At 39.1% G+C, this 18560-nt stretch overlaps 1 protein-coding gene across 2 annotated transcripts in view; it reads right to left on the bottom strand.

Moving 5' to 3' along the window:
• Positions 1-688: 688 nt before the first annotated feature.
• Positions 689-18560, bottom strand: part of asic4a (acid-sensing (proton-gated) ion channel family member 4a) — a 68951-nt gene continuing 51079 nt past the window's right edge. Inside the window, exons 2-10 of one of the 2 annotated variants that reach the window (XM_018682021.2) lie at positions 14025-14169; positions 13502-13629; positions 13238-13391; positions 9879-9932; positions 7753-7906; positions 6192-6283; positions 5953-6032; positions 5240-5350; positions 689-4637 (exon numbers count right to left, since the gene is read on the bottom strand). In XM_018682021.2, the coding sequence (XP_018537537.1) occupies positions 4518-4637; positions 5240-5350; positions 5953-6032; positions 6192-6283; positions 7753-7906; positions 9879-9932; positions 13238-13391; positions 13502-13629; positions 14025-14169 (1038 nt within the window). In that variant the 3' untranslated portion in view covers positions 689-4517. The remainder of the gene's footprint in view (positions 4638-5239; positions 5351-5952; positions 6033-6191; positions 6284-7752; positions 7907-9878; positions 9933-13237; positions 13392-13501; positions 13630-14024; positions 14170-18560) is intronic. The other variant, XM_018682022.2, reaches the window with a different exon arrangement.

The raw sequence follows: 18560 nt of genomic DNA, 5'->3' as shown, positions 1-18560 counted from the left end.
ATGTTTACTGCAGCACTGGTCACTGAGGAGAGGAGCATTACTTGAACAGTTAGAAATCATTTTGATTACAAACAATATGGTTATTACATTCATGTTCTCAGCATGTGCTCAGTAGAACTGCAGTTAAGATTCCTACTTCTGTCAGACCCGAGGTATTCCTGATGTCTGGTGTTGGGTAAAAACAGGGAAAACGTTGAAACCTTAATTACAGCTTTAGTTATTTCAGGGGTCCATATGCACTACCCCGAGGCATGCTGTAAAACCACATAACTACAGAGCAGCTGGGAGTTAATTGTAAGTCATTATTTTGTACTTCGTTTTACGTTCGATCCCAGGACTTTCTCCTCCCACATGGGGACACAGTTGTTTTAAGTCCTTTAGAAACTGATAGTAGAAAATGTAGCTTTTTTTCACAACAATTTGAGTTCACCTGGAGGGTATTTAACAAAGCAGAGCAAGGAAAGTGGTTAATAAATCACTTATTTTAAGTAGATAATGATACTTCTTCAAACACCCTGTATCAGTTGTCCCACGCTGTCTTCCCAAAACTCACCTCTGAGATGCCTTCAGTGTCCCTGTAACCTTGCAAGTCATTTGTTTTATATCACTGTGTTGAAGTGGAAAAACTGAAACACATTTTGACTGTTGTAAGAAAAAATAGACAACATGGAGTTACAAAGTGAACTGGGCTCTGAATTTAGGAGGCACCGGTTTTTATCTAAACTTTAATAGTCATTGTATTTACCATATTTAACATTTATAAAATGTGTTCTAACAGGAAATAATCACAAGATCACACTTTGTACAAAATGTAAGCGTTCCTTGTTGCTGCAGGCATGGTCCATTTCCATTTCTGTCAGATATGGGATGAAATTTCTTCATATGAATTCCTGACAGTTGCTTGCATCACCCTGCACTTATATTTTTCTCTTCAGGCCTCAGCTAAAAAATATTCAGCTGGAAAAAAAGGACAGAAAAGCAGATATTCAAAACTAAACATCGGTGGCTGATTGGATTAAACTGATTTTTATGGATAATGCAATAAGCACACACAAGCTGGATATCATGGAGCTATAAAAAGGTTGTTTTAAAGAGCTGTACAAGAAGGGAGATTAGAGTGGAGGCTTGAGGAATCTCAGGAATGTGAGCTACATGTTATCAAGCAGGGAAGTTGTCCCATCTGCTACAGTACAGACATGCTGCCCACTGCTCAGTCCCATGGAACTTCACACAGACTGCTGTTGTAACATCAGCTCTTTGTAATCAGACTTATCTGTGATTTTAAATGCTTTTGGATACAGAATTAACCAGGTTGTGCTTTACAGTGCAGCGAAACACAGCATCTCGAGGATTTCTACAACACCTCCGGGCTATACCATTCAAACAAAACTCTACAGTGATAATACAGCCCTGTATTCATCTCAACACCCCAGCCCCTGTGTGACTTGTCTGAGGATAGCAACAATTATTGATGACAGAGGAGAATATTGTTATGCATAGCCTGTACAGGAATGCCATCAGAGACTGTGATTGGGAACCTTTTGAAAATGTCAAAGTGACACATGATTATGAATATTAAACAGCCATGTATAGCCCATGATTACTTGACAGGAGGAGGGGATTTGACAGATGGAAAACTGTCAGAATCTCACTGTGAGCAAAAGGGATGTATAGCTATACAGTGGCAACAGATTGCACCAATCAGATTAACAGATAAATAATTATCTTATCATTCATAAACATGATATGCTATGATGTATAAGTATTTCATAAATCTACTGGACAAATGACTGTCTGCCACATTTTGACATTTAGTCCAACATTTTTTGTTCACACTGTGCACCAAATCAGACACATGATGTCTGACATGTGATGTCTGCTTTCAAACATACCATCCTGCCAAGACAAGCTCCTCCAAACCAACTCCAGTATGTTAGCAAATTAGCTGCCTGCGTGCTATGATCATGTCCATTAAAATGAAAGTATCTGTTTTGTGATTGAGCACATGTTGTCCCATATTACAACTGAATGTGTTAGTGGTTATGTTGGACTTCTCTTAAATCAAAAGAAATTAAAAAATACTAATAAAGCAACATGTTTAACATTTTGCAGGTCAGGTCATCAAAGGTCTCTCTCATGGTTCTCAGTGAAGATGAAGCTGAGCTAAGCATGCAACACTTGCAAAAGACAAGGCAAGTCTGACTGTACTGTAAGTAACTTAATAAGATTGAAGCCCAGTGATGATGACAAAAGGTAAAAGGGTATGAAAAAGAGCAATTAATTCATGCTACTAACATAAATACTGGTGTCAGGTAATGCGAGGTTAGCTGGTTTGGTTAGCTAGTCTTAAAATTTTCAGTACTGTACTGTAGAGTTCCTGGAACTAGATTTCAGCATTGCCCAGGAGGTGATGCTCAAAGTAAATTTGCCGAAAGTGATGCAGACTATAATTGATCAAGCAGATGTGTTGTAACATCACAAAAATAACCACAACAAACACAACAACAACAGCAACTGCCTTTTTTTTTTTTTTTTTTTTACTACTGCATCTATATGGAGCAGGGCAACTGAGAAACTGCAAAGTGGTTGAAAGCACTCTGTGCAATTTTGAGAAACTGGTCATGAAGAATCTTGAGCCAAATCCTCACAAGTTCTTAAAAGATCTGGTTATGGGGATCCCGATGTTACAGGTTGTTAAGTTCATGAGGTGTAAAATAGCTGGCAGAGAGCAAGCTGACCTTCCATCATGATGACAAATATTATTATGAATGAATTAATGTAAGGTTTCAATTTTTATTCCCACTTTGCAAACTTGTGCTTTTAAAATTTGTGGTGTCTTTGTCTGCCACTTTTAGTTTTAAGTAAACAAATAAGAATATTTCAGCCTTCAGAATAATGTTTACATTACACTCCTCCCTGAGGCTGTATATGGATTTTTTAGATAAAAACTTTACTACTGCAATAAAACTCTCCAAGCTTTCCAGCAAACTATTCTGATTCTAAACCCCCCTTTTTTCATGGATCAGCTCAGTCGAGCCGCGTCTGTCTAATGTGCTCAGTCATGTGTGCAAAATGTTAAAGTGCACATGCAAACAAACACATACACCTGCACGCACGCACGCACACACACACACACACACACACACACACACACACACACACTGTAAATAGCTGCTATGCTTTTACAGTGGTTCTGGCCCACAGCTGCAGGAGATGACTTGGCAAAAATTAGATTCTGTCTCTTATTGCTTATGTCAGCTTAAAGTTATGATGCTAACCAAAGTGAAGAGTGGATGGTGGACAGAAATGAATCAAATAAGTAAGAGTAATTTAAGGACAACCATGTCATAACTGAAAACATCATCCATTCCTCGTCCAAGAGGAATCAAGATTTGTGTGTTGTCTTGGAAAATGCTTTAACAGTTTGGTAAAAAGCAGGACATATAAAAGGAAATGATGGAGATAATAGTCGTGATCCATACAGTCCATTTTTGTTACCCCGACAAATGTATTGATGTGTGGCAGTCTAACATATCTGCAGATTTTAAGTGTACATTAATTGCTACAATCGTGATTGCTATTGTCATATAAAAGTATTTTCTAAAATGTATAAATAACTAAAATTAATATTATCTAAGTTATATATTAACTGAATATAAACACCAACAATTAAAACAGAACTTTTAGAACTTTCTCATTTTAAAGTTGGACTTTATGTACAAGTACAGTGCTACTCTCTAACACCTCAACCACAACCAGACAAAGTGTATCATGTGGAAAGATGCTGCTAGCACTTCTAAGCCAAGGTCATACATTTCAGCCTAAATAATTCCCCTCATACTTTGGATGAATGTAACATGAAGATTTGCTTACTCAAGTATGCTCATCTTTTATACAATATAGAACATATAGATAATAGTATCTCTTTAAATAATCACATAATTTATCATGTGTAATGGACTGATATGATACAGTGTTTTCCATGAAATAGAAGAAATAGTTTGAGGAGGGATAAATGGAAGGATACAGACAGAAAAAATCTGAGATGTTAGCTGAATAAATAAATTTGATTTTTCCTTTTCTGGAGTATAAACTGGATCAAGGTGACATGCAGTCCTCCATTTGTTCCCTTGAAGTGATCATGTACCAAAAATTGGTCCTGAAATCACAAATTGCCTGACTTCTCATGTGAAGCGGGGCAACGCTGAGAGGGGTCCCATCCAGAGAGAGAGAGAGAGAGGGGAGAGAGAGAGAGAGAGAGAGAGAAAGAGAGAAGAGAGAGAGAGAGAGAGAGAGAGAGAGAGAGAGAGAAAAGACAAAAGCTGTGTCCAATTTGTGCCTACACACTGCACGTACAAGTGGTTTGTTAGCAGCACAAGTTTGGTGTTTGACTTTGGCTGTAGCTTTTCACTGGTGACAGCAAAGGAACGACGGAAATGCCAAGGGTCTGTGACTGATCTCAACACAGACAGCTCATATCTTTTGTTGTCACCAGGATTGGAAACGATGGTTGGGCTCTAGCAAGCGAAGTCCTCAAACACCCCATGGTGTCCGGTGTGATGGTGGTGGTGGTTGGGGAGAATTGTGTTGGCGTACGCTCCCTCTGGGTGACTCCGTGTCATGTCATTAGGCTCCTGCTGGAAGGACAACATAATGTCACTTGACTCAAATAGATAAAAAAAAAATTTAATGAGTATTTTTTAATTAATATTTCAACATTTAAAGCCCCAGTTCAGATACTGAGGCTTTCTGCCCATACTCTGAACTAATTTGGTGTCTACTACTGAACTGAGTAGTGAAATGTTAGCCAAATTGTTAGCCAAAGTCTTACAGCATCCAAACTTAATCAGGACTGTAGTGAATGAATGGTAATAAAATAGATTTCTTTTTGGTTTCCCTGTCTGACTTGTTTAAAATTAAAAATCCTGTCATAGTTTTAGTTTGTAGTATGGAACTGAGACACAGTGATAGTAAGATGTTAGACAAGAGGTCTGACAGATGTAAGTGTCTACCAGATAAAGTTGTGCAATACAACTCTGAGCACCAGGGGAAATTAATTGGGAACATTACACTCTTCATTATTTTAGGGAGTGGAAAATATTCAAAATTAATTTGCTTTTCCCTAAATTGTTCTCTTGTCATTTTCTAATACAGTTAGAGCGCTGCAGGGAAAGCTGCAGCTACACTTGGCATGAAAACAGTGCAAGTGCCATTTGTTGCTGTACACTCTGTGCTGTACCTGTGCTTTCATTTCCTCCAGACCCACTGTTGCAACAGTGCTGGTCTGCTGCTTGCTCTTCTTCTCCTCTTTCTGCGGCCTCAGCAGGCGCTGTAGCCGGTGCTTGATCACCTGGTTTCACCCAAAGCACGGCAGTAGGGAGCGTGAAAGAGCAGAGATGAGGGAGGGGAGACAAGAGAGGCAGTGGAGTGAAGAGTTTATTCACCATGATGTCTGAATTAAAGTTCCTCCCTCTGACTTTGCTTTATTCATACGTGTTTGGCAGTCAGCAAGCAGCTGGCTAGAAAGCTTAAAGGGGATACAGCTGAGGCAGGAGTTCATTTCATGATCAGAGCTAGTTGCATGTCCTCAGCACAAACCTGAGTGGATATTAGTTCGTACTGCCTGGAAATCAAATGAAACTTCTCACATGCATAATAAGTGGTAACATTTGCACTGCAGACATAGTCATCTGATTTTCAGGTGATTATGTCTGGGAAGAACATTGATACATACTAACACCAGGTGGTTAACATTTGCAAACAAAAAAAGTCAGTATAGAGGAAAATTAAAAATAATGATGGAGCACTAATGTGTTTTGTAAACAGTGACTGTCAGTTGTGACAGAGAGCAGGACAATAGCTGTTAATTATTACTAATTACACCACAGCTACAGTAGGTTTAATTTCATATTGTGAGTTGCTGACATGCGTGGGCTCCCACAGACACTGTACCTCATAGATATAATCCAGTATTTCTAAGATTGTCAGGATGCTGGCTCCAATGAATAAGCCCATCTGTCCACCAATGTCACCTGAAAAGAAAAGAGTACTTAAGGAAAAGCACAGCTTTTCCTGTATGCTGCTAATGGCAATGAAAAGTGAGTGCTGCTGCTATAACAGCACCTTTCCCCCTGCACCGGCAAGTCTCTTTGATATTCTGAAAATGGAGAAAAATGTGACAGAAGTCTTACCTAATAAACCTGCAACATCGTAGGCTTTCTTTTGCTCAATTGTTTCATAGTTCAGAGCTTCAAAGAAGATATCTAAGACCAGGAAGTTGTCTCTGTGAATGGCATAGAAAACAAAGTGAAATACACTTGTGATGTTTTTAGAATTTGATACAATCCTAACAAATTTTGAAAAAATACCATACTGAGTCATCTTTACACTCACTGTAAATTGTCATGATGGGATTGTCAGGCCTACAGCTCTTTACACAGATCTAACCTACGACCGTAAGATAATGAGGTGTTGCAGGGTTTAACGAGACGAGCAGAGAAAGCACTGACAGCATGCTCCGTCACCACCATGTCTCTGATCTCTCTGGATTTACAGAGCCTATTTTATTAGGAGGCGTTGTGAGGCATCATGAGCTCTTTGGTTTAGGCATGTTTACCTTATACCTGATGATTAGGTACTGACAGAAGTAGAGTATAAGTACACTGTTGGTACACTGAATTCATTATAATCAAAATATTACGAAACGTCCCATAAAACATATTAAAAGTTAAAGCCCTGCCAGTGAAATTACAGTGTTCATTACACCTGACAATATAACGAACAAAATAATCTTAACACAGCATCATTGAGGCATGTACTGATTAGTACTGAGTAGATGGCAGATATTAAACAAGCGCCACAAAAAGAGAGGAAGTACAGACAGTGTGTTAAGATTATTGCATCAAACTATTTTAAAAGTGAAAGAGCACTTAAATGCTAAACATTTCAAAGATTGTGATATTCTCAGAACCTTGGTAGTGGTTTGTCCTAAAGGGGGCACTAAAGGAAAACCAAGAAAGGTCTAAAAAAAAAATCTGAAAATCTGCTTGAAGATTAATTATGTGATACTGTGTCAGAAAGTTGACATTTGAGTGTACAACATCAAAAGGTTCAACCTCTAGGGATCCGATTTGCATTAATTTAATTTCATAGCAATGTTTGTTTTCAGACATTGATTTTTTTAAAGGAAGTTTTTTCAGTGATGGTTGCACTACAAAGGTCACAGGGTCATTTACAACATTACAATTCATCCAGTGGGGGATCATATAATATCCTTGTGTTGGATATTTATAATCCCAATTTGATGAAAAATGATTGTTAGTTTTTAAAGCACAGAAGGTGTTTTTCAGAAGTAAATTCTCATGAATTTGAATGGAGTTAAGAGTAGATGACAAGATGTTTTTGACAGACTAAAAGATAAAAAAGATGCCAAGATGAGGAACTGGTGTTTATTCAGTGGCAAATGATCTAAATTACAGCAAAAAAACAATTCTGGCTTCACTACCAGAAGAGGCAAAAGAAGTATGAATCCTCCTCCTACCATTTTAAGATTAAATGAAAAAAAAAAAGGCTTCCCATTACTAGACAAGATATAAATTGATGCTTGAATGAACATATAATTGATTTTTGTTTATATTTATGGTTCTCTGGTCATGATCACAGATTGGAGGTCATAGTTTATAGTCCTTTTTATTGAGCATCACATCACTGCTCATAAGTGAGTTTAGTCTTGTTGAAGGTTCCCTGTCATACCTGATGTAGTCTTCTGACTTGTCATATTTCCTGGAGAGATAGCGGGCCGAGCCCTTGCTGGGGATTTTGACCATGGAGAGTTCTTTACCGTAGCGGGTGAGATTACAGGGTGTCTCGCATGGACACGTATCCCCACTGTTCTTCTGTAGCTGTGCTGCAACACAATGGAAACGGTGGTTTAACAGATATTGACTGAGCCAGTTTCTGTGCTGATTTGTTGGCAATCGCTCTACCAGAGAAACATAGCAGATACTACACAGAATCTAGTGTCAAAAACAACAACCTCCATCTGCAACAAAGAAAAGAGTGTGAAGAATAAGAAGAGAGTCCTGGAAGAGTGAGAGTGTCTTTTGGCCACTTGGGTGCAGCAGAACAAGCTGTAAACACAAAATCAACATATTATCAGATTAAAAAGTTGTTATGGCAACCTGGCCAATTTAAGTCCAACATTTACCTTCTTTGAGCTCTGTTTTCTTTTCTGCTGCTTCTGCACTTGCTAAATGTTTCAGTATGTTCATCAGCTAGCTGCGTGCAACAATTAGACACTAACATGTAGAGCTGAAGGCAGATGTAGTCGGGTGAAAAATATCTGTGGGTTTGTCACTATGTGAAACTCTTCACACTGCACATAATCATTTGAACTATTGTGAAAATAAAAATATTGATTGGCACAGCTTTAAAGTTAATATAGTTAATATAGTGTCGTTAGAGTTCACCCCGCAGACACAGATTCGTTGGCAGGAATCCATTAAAACTGAACAATACACAGGCCACTTCAAATATAGATCAAATCAAGAGTTCAACCATTTTTCTAAATCTATGTACAAGGTATTATTATAGTACAGGTAACGATGGCAACAGTCCCTGCACTCAGCATCATTAAATTATATTACTCGCATGCCCAGAAAATTACTTGTACTTAAATGTCTCTCCCAGTTGTACTGATAATTCATTCTAGCCTTCAAATCATGATTTAACAAAAGCATTTCATGGAGAAAATGTGCAACAAATTGTCAGGTTAGGTTTTATGGACTGCACTCCACTTTAGAAACTGACCACATTATATTAAAATAACAATATATAAACAAAAAGTGTTAGTCCAGCTGAATTAGTTACCAGACAATAACTGTAGCAATGGTGTTTACAATAATTCAGTCACAGCATTTGCTCTGAGAGTAAATGGTTTACAGTAAGTGCTAGTGAGGACTCTGCAAATGGTACCTGGGCTTACACCCAATTAATATGCAGGCATGAACTGCTTGCACAATAAGAAATACAAATACATAATCCTTACTCTAAAGCAACACTATGTACACAGGAGAGTAAATAGCTTTTTCCAATCTCTCTTTTCAAATTCTAAATGCATTCAGCCCAAACAAAAATGGGCAGAGGGAGCAATGAAAGCTGTAATTATAATTTGATGATTTATATATTTTATAACTCAAACAATTAGGTTATTTGTATGCAGGAGCACAGTGGTATATATTCTTTGTCCTGATGTAAGAACAAAACACCTTTACAATATAAATATATAAATTATATTTTAATTTATTACCTTTCATAAAGGGGGAATATATTCATGCAATTTGACTCAGTAATATAACCAACGTGAATATGATCCATTCTTGGAAGATATATCTAAGATTTCATTCAGTCATATTTTAAATGGGGTTTGAATTCAGCAAAGAGAGACATAATTAACTTTCTGGCTTATTTGCCTGAGAGATGATAATTGTACTTATATGTCTGCCATGGCCATAAAAATGCCTTTTTTTTTAGTGCAACTGTAATGCCTTTGAAACCAAGGCACCTTTGTTCAGCCACAATGTGTGGTGGAGGAGAATGAAGCAGGAGTGAAGGCTGATGGTGGGTGGGGTGGGGTGCAGATACGCAGGAATGGAGCGCCGGTTAAATATTAACAGTTCAACAATGGTGGCAGCACAGCCATCAAGCTCTAAAGTGACTAAATCACAATGAGGAAAAGTCATTTCAAAATATCCAGTCTACCTCCAGGTATTTGTATTACAGAAAAAAAAATCCTTATCATATTTACTGATTGTGTTTCCATTTCCCTTTGGGGGAATCTATTGTAATGAGAAAAGAAATGAAGGGAGATTGTTTCTTACCGAGTGCTTTGTCAACACAGTTGATTTTACTGGGAGGGCAGATATCTGCAGTTCCTGGAGAGGAGAACAGAAAATGAGTCTGATCAATCAGAAACAAAATGATCGGTGACCCATGTCTGCTGCAATGAGGAACCATGGCTGTGAACAACACTCCACAGCTTATCATTCATCTCCAAATGAAGGCAGGCACACAGAGGATGACTTCCATTCATAGAGCCTGGACCATCTTGGACGTCTGCCCTTGATTGCACTGAGAAATGGAGCACGGTGGCTCCACCCGTGAGGCATATTTAGAAAGTCTTTAAAAACCAATCAATGACTCACTTCCTTGCAGACAAACATATTGCCCAGGCCATTAATGACAGGTATTCATCAGCAGCACAATTAATTGGCAGAGGTGTGTTTGTCTGTTGTGAAATGTTCATGGGGTTAATGTTTTGTGGAAGACTGCTTCCCAGTCACTAAGAAATGTTAATTAATACACAGTGAAATAAAGTCTGATGACCTGAGGAATGAGTCTTTGCACACTTTCGGCTTTTTGTCAGAGTAGAAATGCATTGATTTGACACCAAATACGTCATCATTAAACATTATTGATTGGAAAAAAAAGACATTAAAATGCCCTGTGTTTTCTATTTTTAAATGTTTTGAGTGTGGAGGCAAAAACTACCCAGTGTCTGTGTATGCTGTCTACATATCAAGAGCAAGAACAACTTAATAGCTTTTTTTGGGTGGTCATCCAAATATAGAAATAGGATGGAACACTAAAATATTAATCTTAAACCAAAGGAGCCAAGAAAACACAGTTTTGCTTCTATGACTCACAGTGCAGGAGTTATGCGCGAAAACATGAAATGCTTTATTAATGGCCACATGGTGGTGCAACCCACCTACAAATGTAATCACTTGTTCCTTGGCCAAAGTTTCAAAGAAATTTTTAGAAATTTGAGAAGTTGTTTTTGTGATATCCAGCTAACTAACAATCACAGATGCATGAATATGTCACTGTAGACATCAACTAGATGGAGGAAATAAGAACAATGACATAAGAACAACATAAACAACAATATGAATCAATGACAAGAAACATTAACAAGAAAACAAGACAAATGTGTGGGATTATATGAACATAATTATGTTGGCATGTTAAGAAGATTGTAAACAGTTGCTGGATTATGTAAGTGAGTAACAGCCGACCAACATTGCTGCTGTGCCTACAGAGGTCTGCTAGAGGAAAAAAAAAAGAAAAACCAATACTGTAAATTGTGTAAGTCACACGTCTCTTTCTTTTCACTGATATAGCACCGTGTTGTCACATTGAGGCTATAAAACAATTTTCAATTCACGAGTTGGCCTCATGCTCCCTGGTGAGCTTTAGAGCCAATTGCTTTCTGGGACCTTCTGAAGTGGTTTCAGTGCACTTAATATGCAATGGTAAATTTTATTCACTATTGATAAGTGCAGTCAACTAATGCACGCTACCTGCAAGCTGCAATGGACAAATGGCCTGGAAAAGCTTACACATTTATTATATCTGATATAATAAATATCTGATTTAATACATCATCACAGAAGGCAAAGTGGTTCTGCTCGGCCTTGTACACCTCTGCTCTCTCAATGCTTATTTACTATCTATTAATTCTAAAGCTTCCTATTCTACAGACTTTTCTTTTTTTTTACTTGTCTCATTCAGTTGAATAATTGTTGCAGTTTTTGAAAGAGGTGCAGTTTCTCCAGACAGCTGGTTGGTGAGACATTACGTACTTTTTATAGGTTTGGATCTGATATGCTGGCTAGCTGAGTTTGCAGCTGCATGAGACTAAAAAGCAGTAAAATGTTTCCATACGTTGATATGGGAGTTAATGTCCATCTTAGCTACTTTCCCCAAAACCTTGAGCTCACTGGGTTACTGTAATGCTGAGGTAGGCTCTGTTCCCCTGCAGAGCACACGAACTGATTAGAAAATAGTCCACCCCAGAGCCTGCTGAGATCAAATGATTAGCTGTGATTTCTCTCTACAGATCAGACTACCACTTTGGTCCAGCCATTACAGCCTGCAAATAGAAGTTTGAAATGTGCGACTGATGTGCAAGTGTGTAACCTGAGAACCACATTATTTATATTTTATAGTCTGATGAAGAGATTTTCTTTGTCAAAACTCCACAATGCATCAAAGCAGTTACTGCAGTGTCGAGTTAAACTCATATTAAACTTTTTTGTACTGCAGATATCTCATACTGTGTTGTTTATTCATATAGTTCCTCATATATTTTTAGCTGCAAATGTCAGGTGCACTGTGGAAATATGGAAGTGATTCATGCATACGTTGTAAGTTTCCTGCCTTAACTTCAAATGCTATTGCTCCAAACATGCCTACCTGTTAGACACATTGGTCGAACAGCCTGCATTTAGTGATTCAACTCTCATTTCATGCACTCTGGCCATGATGATGCACACATTGAGTAAGCGCAATAATCTGACTATGTGTTTGTTGAACTCACCTCTATAACATGTCCAAAAGCTGGACAGAGAATCTGTGTAAAAGGAGGAATCACAGTTTCCTTGTGTATTAACCTCTGATATATTTGGGGTTTGTCACTGCTTCATTAATTTTTAGTTGTTAATGTTACTAGATAAATGTACTGCATTCTGCATTTATTTCAGTCTGTATTCAAGTGATACTGAAATCCATTTGCCCATTCATGCTGTTAGATTTTTGATATCGAACACTATCAATAAAGTGAAGTGGGCCTCTTTCTTTTGTCATTTCCTTACAACTGCAACAATCCTCAGTGATACTCACAATCCTCAACCAGTAGAAGCTAAACACGAAAACAAACAGAACCAATCATATCAGTCAATCATAATAATTAATAAAGGCCACAGAAGCACAACAGAGAGATTCCAAATCAGCTGAGATGTATGAGCAAAAGAATCCAAAACTCATTGAGACTTTAGTCTGATCTGATGCGTTACTGGCCAGAGAGCTGGCAGCGCTACTGAAGAGCATCCCACTCCAGATATCAAGCATCAAGGTCAGGCATGTGGCAGCCCAAATTATCTCTCTGCTGGAATTTTTCAAGTGTGCCAAAAATGATGACTTGTTTTGTTCAGTGGGTCACCTAATATCATGCAAATACAGGGCTGGCTGCTCAATTATGCTAGATCTAACAATTTTAAAAACGGTGGGAAATACTATATATATGTAATATAATATAATATAATATAATATAATATATAATATAATATATATAATAGCCAGCTGACTCCGATGGAGTATTTTTTGCCAGTGCCTGTGTATTTGCTATGTCATGACAAAAAACATGGAGAGGTAAATACAAGGTAGGGGGTGATCTTACCAGGCATATGCACCATCCTGCAGTTGCAAACTCGTAGGACCTCGTTAGTCTCACAGAGCAAGCGACAGGCACTGATGCTGTATGTGTCGTATCCTGGGAACTTCTCTTTGCTGGTGGAGCGGCAGTTCCCCCAGGGCTGGGGCAGATAGGTCAGCTAAGAACGCAGAGATTTATTAGACTCCAGTCTCAACCACCAGCGGATGGTTTCAGGGAGAACAGTGATCTGATTTGGGGGGTGTGGGTACTATGATGAAGAAGACCTACCCTCTGCTCCTGACATGAAACAAAGGTCTGAAAACCCGGGGAGACACCAAAGCCCAGCTGGTGGATGTAGGGAGGCTCATCTTGACTGTGGATCTGAACTCTGATGCCGGCCTCCAGGGACGTCTCATCTTCAGGATGAAACAGAGCACGAGCACAGAGGTTTACAAAGGGAGAATACAAGGGAATTTCAGACTGCTGCCTCATCTGACAGACTTAGTTTGACGCTAACTGAAACCAAAACCAGTCATACTTCAGTCATGTTACAAAAATCAGCCAGTAGGGATTAATATTATGTGACAACTACAATAAAGCACAAATCTGAGGAGGTATATGTTGTTCAGGGATTTCCTTTCACAAATCACCTTTTTCTGGTCATAGGAATGCAATCAAAAACCGCATTATTTACATGTATCGTGACCTCAAGAAATGAATGCAGGTTATTTTTTTATTTAAGCCCCGGCAGAGGTATCTCATACTGTAGCACAGGATAGGATTACAATGGACAAATAGTTTTGAGGCTTACTTGTCTCTCTCCAGATGGGCAGATACTCATCCTGCTGTATATCCAGCATGATCTCCAGCCCATTTCCCATTCCACCCTGCTTGGTTTTCCTGGATGTAGTCTTGTTGCCATTAAAAGTGTAGCATTTCCCATATCTGGTGTAAACCTAGAGGAGTATAAATTCATATCATGAACATCACCATAAACATGACAAAGTCCACATGCTGGATGTGACAAGCTTGTACCCGTGGTGAATTGGAATGAAGGCAGATATATTGAAACGAAAAATAAATAAACAAGCTGAGTCTCTGCAAGTTTCTGGATATTACCCACGAACCTCTGGCTGCAGTCTGCTGGCTCAGTCCCTCGTGGACTTTGATAAGCTGTATTTGAATGAATTCCCAGCACCCACCACACAAACCCTGCACAATGCTGCTCAATAGTACTACCATCCCACTGAAATATCGAATGGCATAAGAGATTCTTTAATCTTCCTTCAAGAGAAAACAAAAGACAATAAAAGAGAGGCTGCTTTAAATGAGCTATCACATCACCACCTATCAGAGGAGCTGTCTCTGTTGGGGACATATCATCTTTTTTTTATGCCTCTCGTTTAAACTGCTGCACTGCACAAAATATCCCTCTCACAAGTCATTTATCTATTATATCCTCTGAGTTTTAAAGGCACAATCCCTATGAACTGTGGTATCACCACCAAAATCCAAAACACAGGCTGGGAACTTGCCATAACTCCCAAAGTAACTGACAAGTCTTCTAACACACAGACTAATAGTAGAAAACAACAAAGTTATTAATGTCTCTACTCCTTCTTATGGTTTGATTCTATCACACACAAAATACTTATTTTTATTTTTACTATTCAATTAAATGTTGGCTAAACGTCTCCACTGGTGACACAGTGACGGTCCAATCATAGCTTAGCAACCGTAACCAGGCATGCAAGGTCTGTCAAGGTCTGGATTTCTCACCATGTTGAAGCAGTACATGTCAAGCTCTGGCAAGAGTGATACTCTGCATTTAAAGAGAGTTGAGGATAGTGTGTGTGTGTGTGTGTGTGTGTGTTTAGCCTTTTCAAAAAGAAAGAGGAGCAACAGTGTAAGAAATTGATTAAATTTATCTTCTTAAAGTAAGTTACATTCAGAAGAATGTCAAACTAACTAGCTTAGTACCTACAGCAACTGTTACTGTACAGCTACTGCCAAGGACTATGCTGTATCATTACTTAACCACATTAGTTTCTGGGGTTACAGATACAGAGTTTAGACTACATTTGCAGCACTGCTCTGCTTTTTATTGGATTTAGGGAAGTTTACACACCAGCAACTCCAGCCCAGTTTCCAAGGTTAGTTTTGTGTTTGCCAAACAGCATCAGAGTTGCAGTGTGAGCAATATGAGTAATGTGTTGGATTCCTTTTGTCCAAACATCAAATAATAGAGGATGGTGATGAAGGTATTAAAGCAGAGGAAATCACATGGCAGGAGAGGTCAACAGACAAGACGCTGGAGAAATGACAGTGAAATAACAATCGAGCTGAAGAGATGGCAGACATGTCATTAAGAAACACTGCGACGGTCCCAGCATTCCCCATAACATTGACGTTTGTGCTCTGACTTTGATATCAGCTTGATCCACCTAATGAGCACTCTGATGTCTAAATAAGGGACACTGGTGGAACAACACAAGCTCTCATTTACAGACCACAGGGTGTATTCACATCTGAGATGGTTGAACAACAAATCAAAGCCACTGTTGTGGGGTTCAGTCGAGTAATTCCCTGTAACAGTGGGCAATTTTGCAATGTCCACAACAGTGATTAGAGCAAGAAAGGAGCACTATTTACAAAAGCTGCTATTGAGATGTACAGCTGTTTTTTATGCAATAATAGACCCTGAGGCCTTTGATCTGGGAGTGTGTGCATGCATGTTTGTATTGAGTGTGTGTGTGTGTGTTTGAACGCATTACCAGTGGTAACCTTCAAAGTGAGTTTTCGTTGAGGATTCAGAGAAATGGCTGACATGATTACAGATCTCAGCTCAGGCCTTGATGCAGTACAAAAGTGTTTTCGTGGTGAAAACTGTTTCAGTTAGTTCTCATTGCCAATTTGCATTTTTTAGGGGGGTAAATTGCAGCATCTTTCCAACCAGTGTAATTAGAAAATGTGAGGTAGTAGAGTGTAGGTGAGGGGGGGGGGCTACAAGTATTCAAGTGTGACTTTTGACTGACATGTGCTATTAGGTTGAAATGGTTTAATCTCTATTTGGCTGGTGCGAAGCAGTTGAGAAGGTAAGCTGCACTTATCATTGATCCTCCCCTCCCCGTTCATTGACACACTTAAGCCTCGGCAGGCAGACTTTATCTGATGGAGGAGGCAACGGAGGCAAAAGAGGATTTCACTTTGGAAATGCTCAAAACACCCCGACCAACTGCACAGGTTCCGCTGTAAAACTTTGGGCTCTGGAGGGCGTTGGTGTGCTCACAAACGATGTCCCCAGAGAGTACAGGGAAGTTTTCCCATCATCTCACCAAGGAAATGCTTGTTGGCAGAGCTTCCACTGGTTTATTTCTCAGCTTCTGAGCCCCCCTCCATTTCCTCACTTTCTGCATCTGCAACGTGACTGATGGAGCATTTTTCTCTTGTTACATCTTGCACCAAGTTTAGTGAAGGTAACAGGACTGACTTGGGCAATTCCCAAGTGAGGACTTGGCACTGCTGTTGACAAGCTGAAACAGAGCAGCAGCATGGTGGTTACAAACCAAATGAAAAGAGCTATTGTAATCCTCTGAGTATCTCAAGTTGTATACAAGAGCTAATTATTGTGGCACTTAATGCAGCATTGTTTACTTTGTTGTCATTCGGAGCTCTATAATAAAACCATTCTGCGTGACAGACTTTTAGATGGTAATGGCAAACAGATCAAAACATGTGTTCCAGTTCTAATTTCAGTTTGAGCACAAACACTCTCACAAACCTGAAACCCTCCAATTTATTATTATTATCAATTATCTATTATTATTATTTATATATAATTTCCAACCAGCAAAGAAACTGCCACGGGGGCCCCAAAAACCTCAGGGGCTCCAAATGCCCCAGGTTTTATTATGTAGAAATTCCTTGATTCATTTGTTTGGTAATAATGCATGCAGCACTAAAACACAATACAAACTGAAAACAAAATGGGCTTTAGAGCAGCAATAATCAAAATGTTTATAGTAACGATGGATCACATGACTACTTGTATGTGATAGGTGTCACAGGGTCGCAGGTCCCTGAAACCAGAGCAGCTAAATGGAATGCAGCCATCAGTAACTTTATTGTTTACACCTGTGCTTTTTCTGCTGTGACATGTCAAAATGTTTTCTTTGAAAAAGGCCTACTGTTCAGCTTTTTTTTTTTACAGGCCTGCAATCCGTACTATTTTCAATCACATCACTCTCATAGCGCTGGTGTTGGCTGCAGCAAGGCAGCTGTTATCTCCAAAAACCCAGTGTGTATTACCCTGACATGGTTGGTGACGAGCTGGTGAACATAGAGGAATCTGTTCATGCCACTTTAAAGTAAATCCTGCATTTTTACCTCCTTTTTACTACATCTACTTACTACCTCTGTCTCACAGAGGAGTCCTCTGTCAAAATGTAGTTCTAACACCTTTATTGATTCAGTTGAGAGAAGGACAATATTTCCGAATAAGAGTAGTACTCGGTTTCGGGGTCTCTGGGCAAAATTTAATGAAGCTGCCATGTGCAGTCTGCTGTGCACGTTGTACATGATGGGAACTTACACACAATACACACAATGCAATGACAGAGGGAAGGGGATAGGGCCACTGACCTAATCCTGGAGGAAGATTGCTGTTTTTTTCTAAAGGTTTTTCTGTTAAAAGTTTTTTTGTGGAGTTTATTTTAATTCTAAACAACGGTCTAAGGACATAGGGTGTCTTCTTTTCAGACTGTAAAGTCCTTGAAGACAAATCCGTGATTCAGGGCCTCATAAATAGAATCATCTCAACTTAACTAGACTTTTCAGTGAAAGTAGAAATGCATTAAGATGAAGCCCTCATCTGCAGCAGCATCATACTTTGGAAAGATGATTGACTTCATAAAATTTGCACATGCTGTTACCAATTATAACAAAAGTGTCTTAAATGTCAATCCATTATGTGTCTTTTCCCAGTATTTTTTTTATTCTCAAGTGCCTTGCTTCATTATCTGTCTCTCCATGCTAAATGCATTAAGAGACCAACACCTCTCCATGTAATTCATAAGCCCTAGTGGGGTAAACCCTCAAACATCATCTTTATGACTGTGATCTGACGGTCCCATGGCACTTTTCCCCTTAAATAACCTGCAGGAATCACTTCAGTGCTTCTCCGGAGGACATCCATTTCCAAGCAGGCTGCGTGTCATCGGGCAGCTTTTCTGAGTATGAGGAAGGAGGATTTGAATTCATTTACGGGGGGGTGGGGGTGGGGGCGGTAGAATATACCAGAGCACTGATTGGCAGTTGGAAACCATTAAGGCTGGCTCATGCAGGTTTA

Source organism: Lates calcarifer, linkage group LG1, assembly GCF_001640805.2.
Source record: "Lates calcarifer isolate ASB-BC8 linkage group LG1, TLL_Latcal_v3, whole genome shotgun sequence".
NCBI classification, from domain to species: Eukaryota; Metazoa; Chordata; class Actinopteri; family Centropomidae; genus Lates; species Lates calcarifer.
Note: the sequence above shows the minus strand (reverse complement) of the source record. Positions and strands in the feature narration are given on the sequence as shown.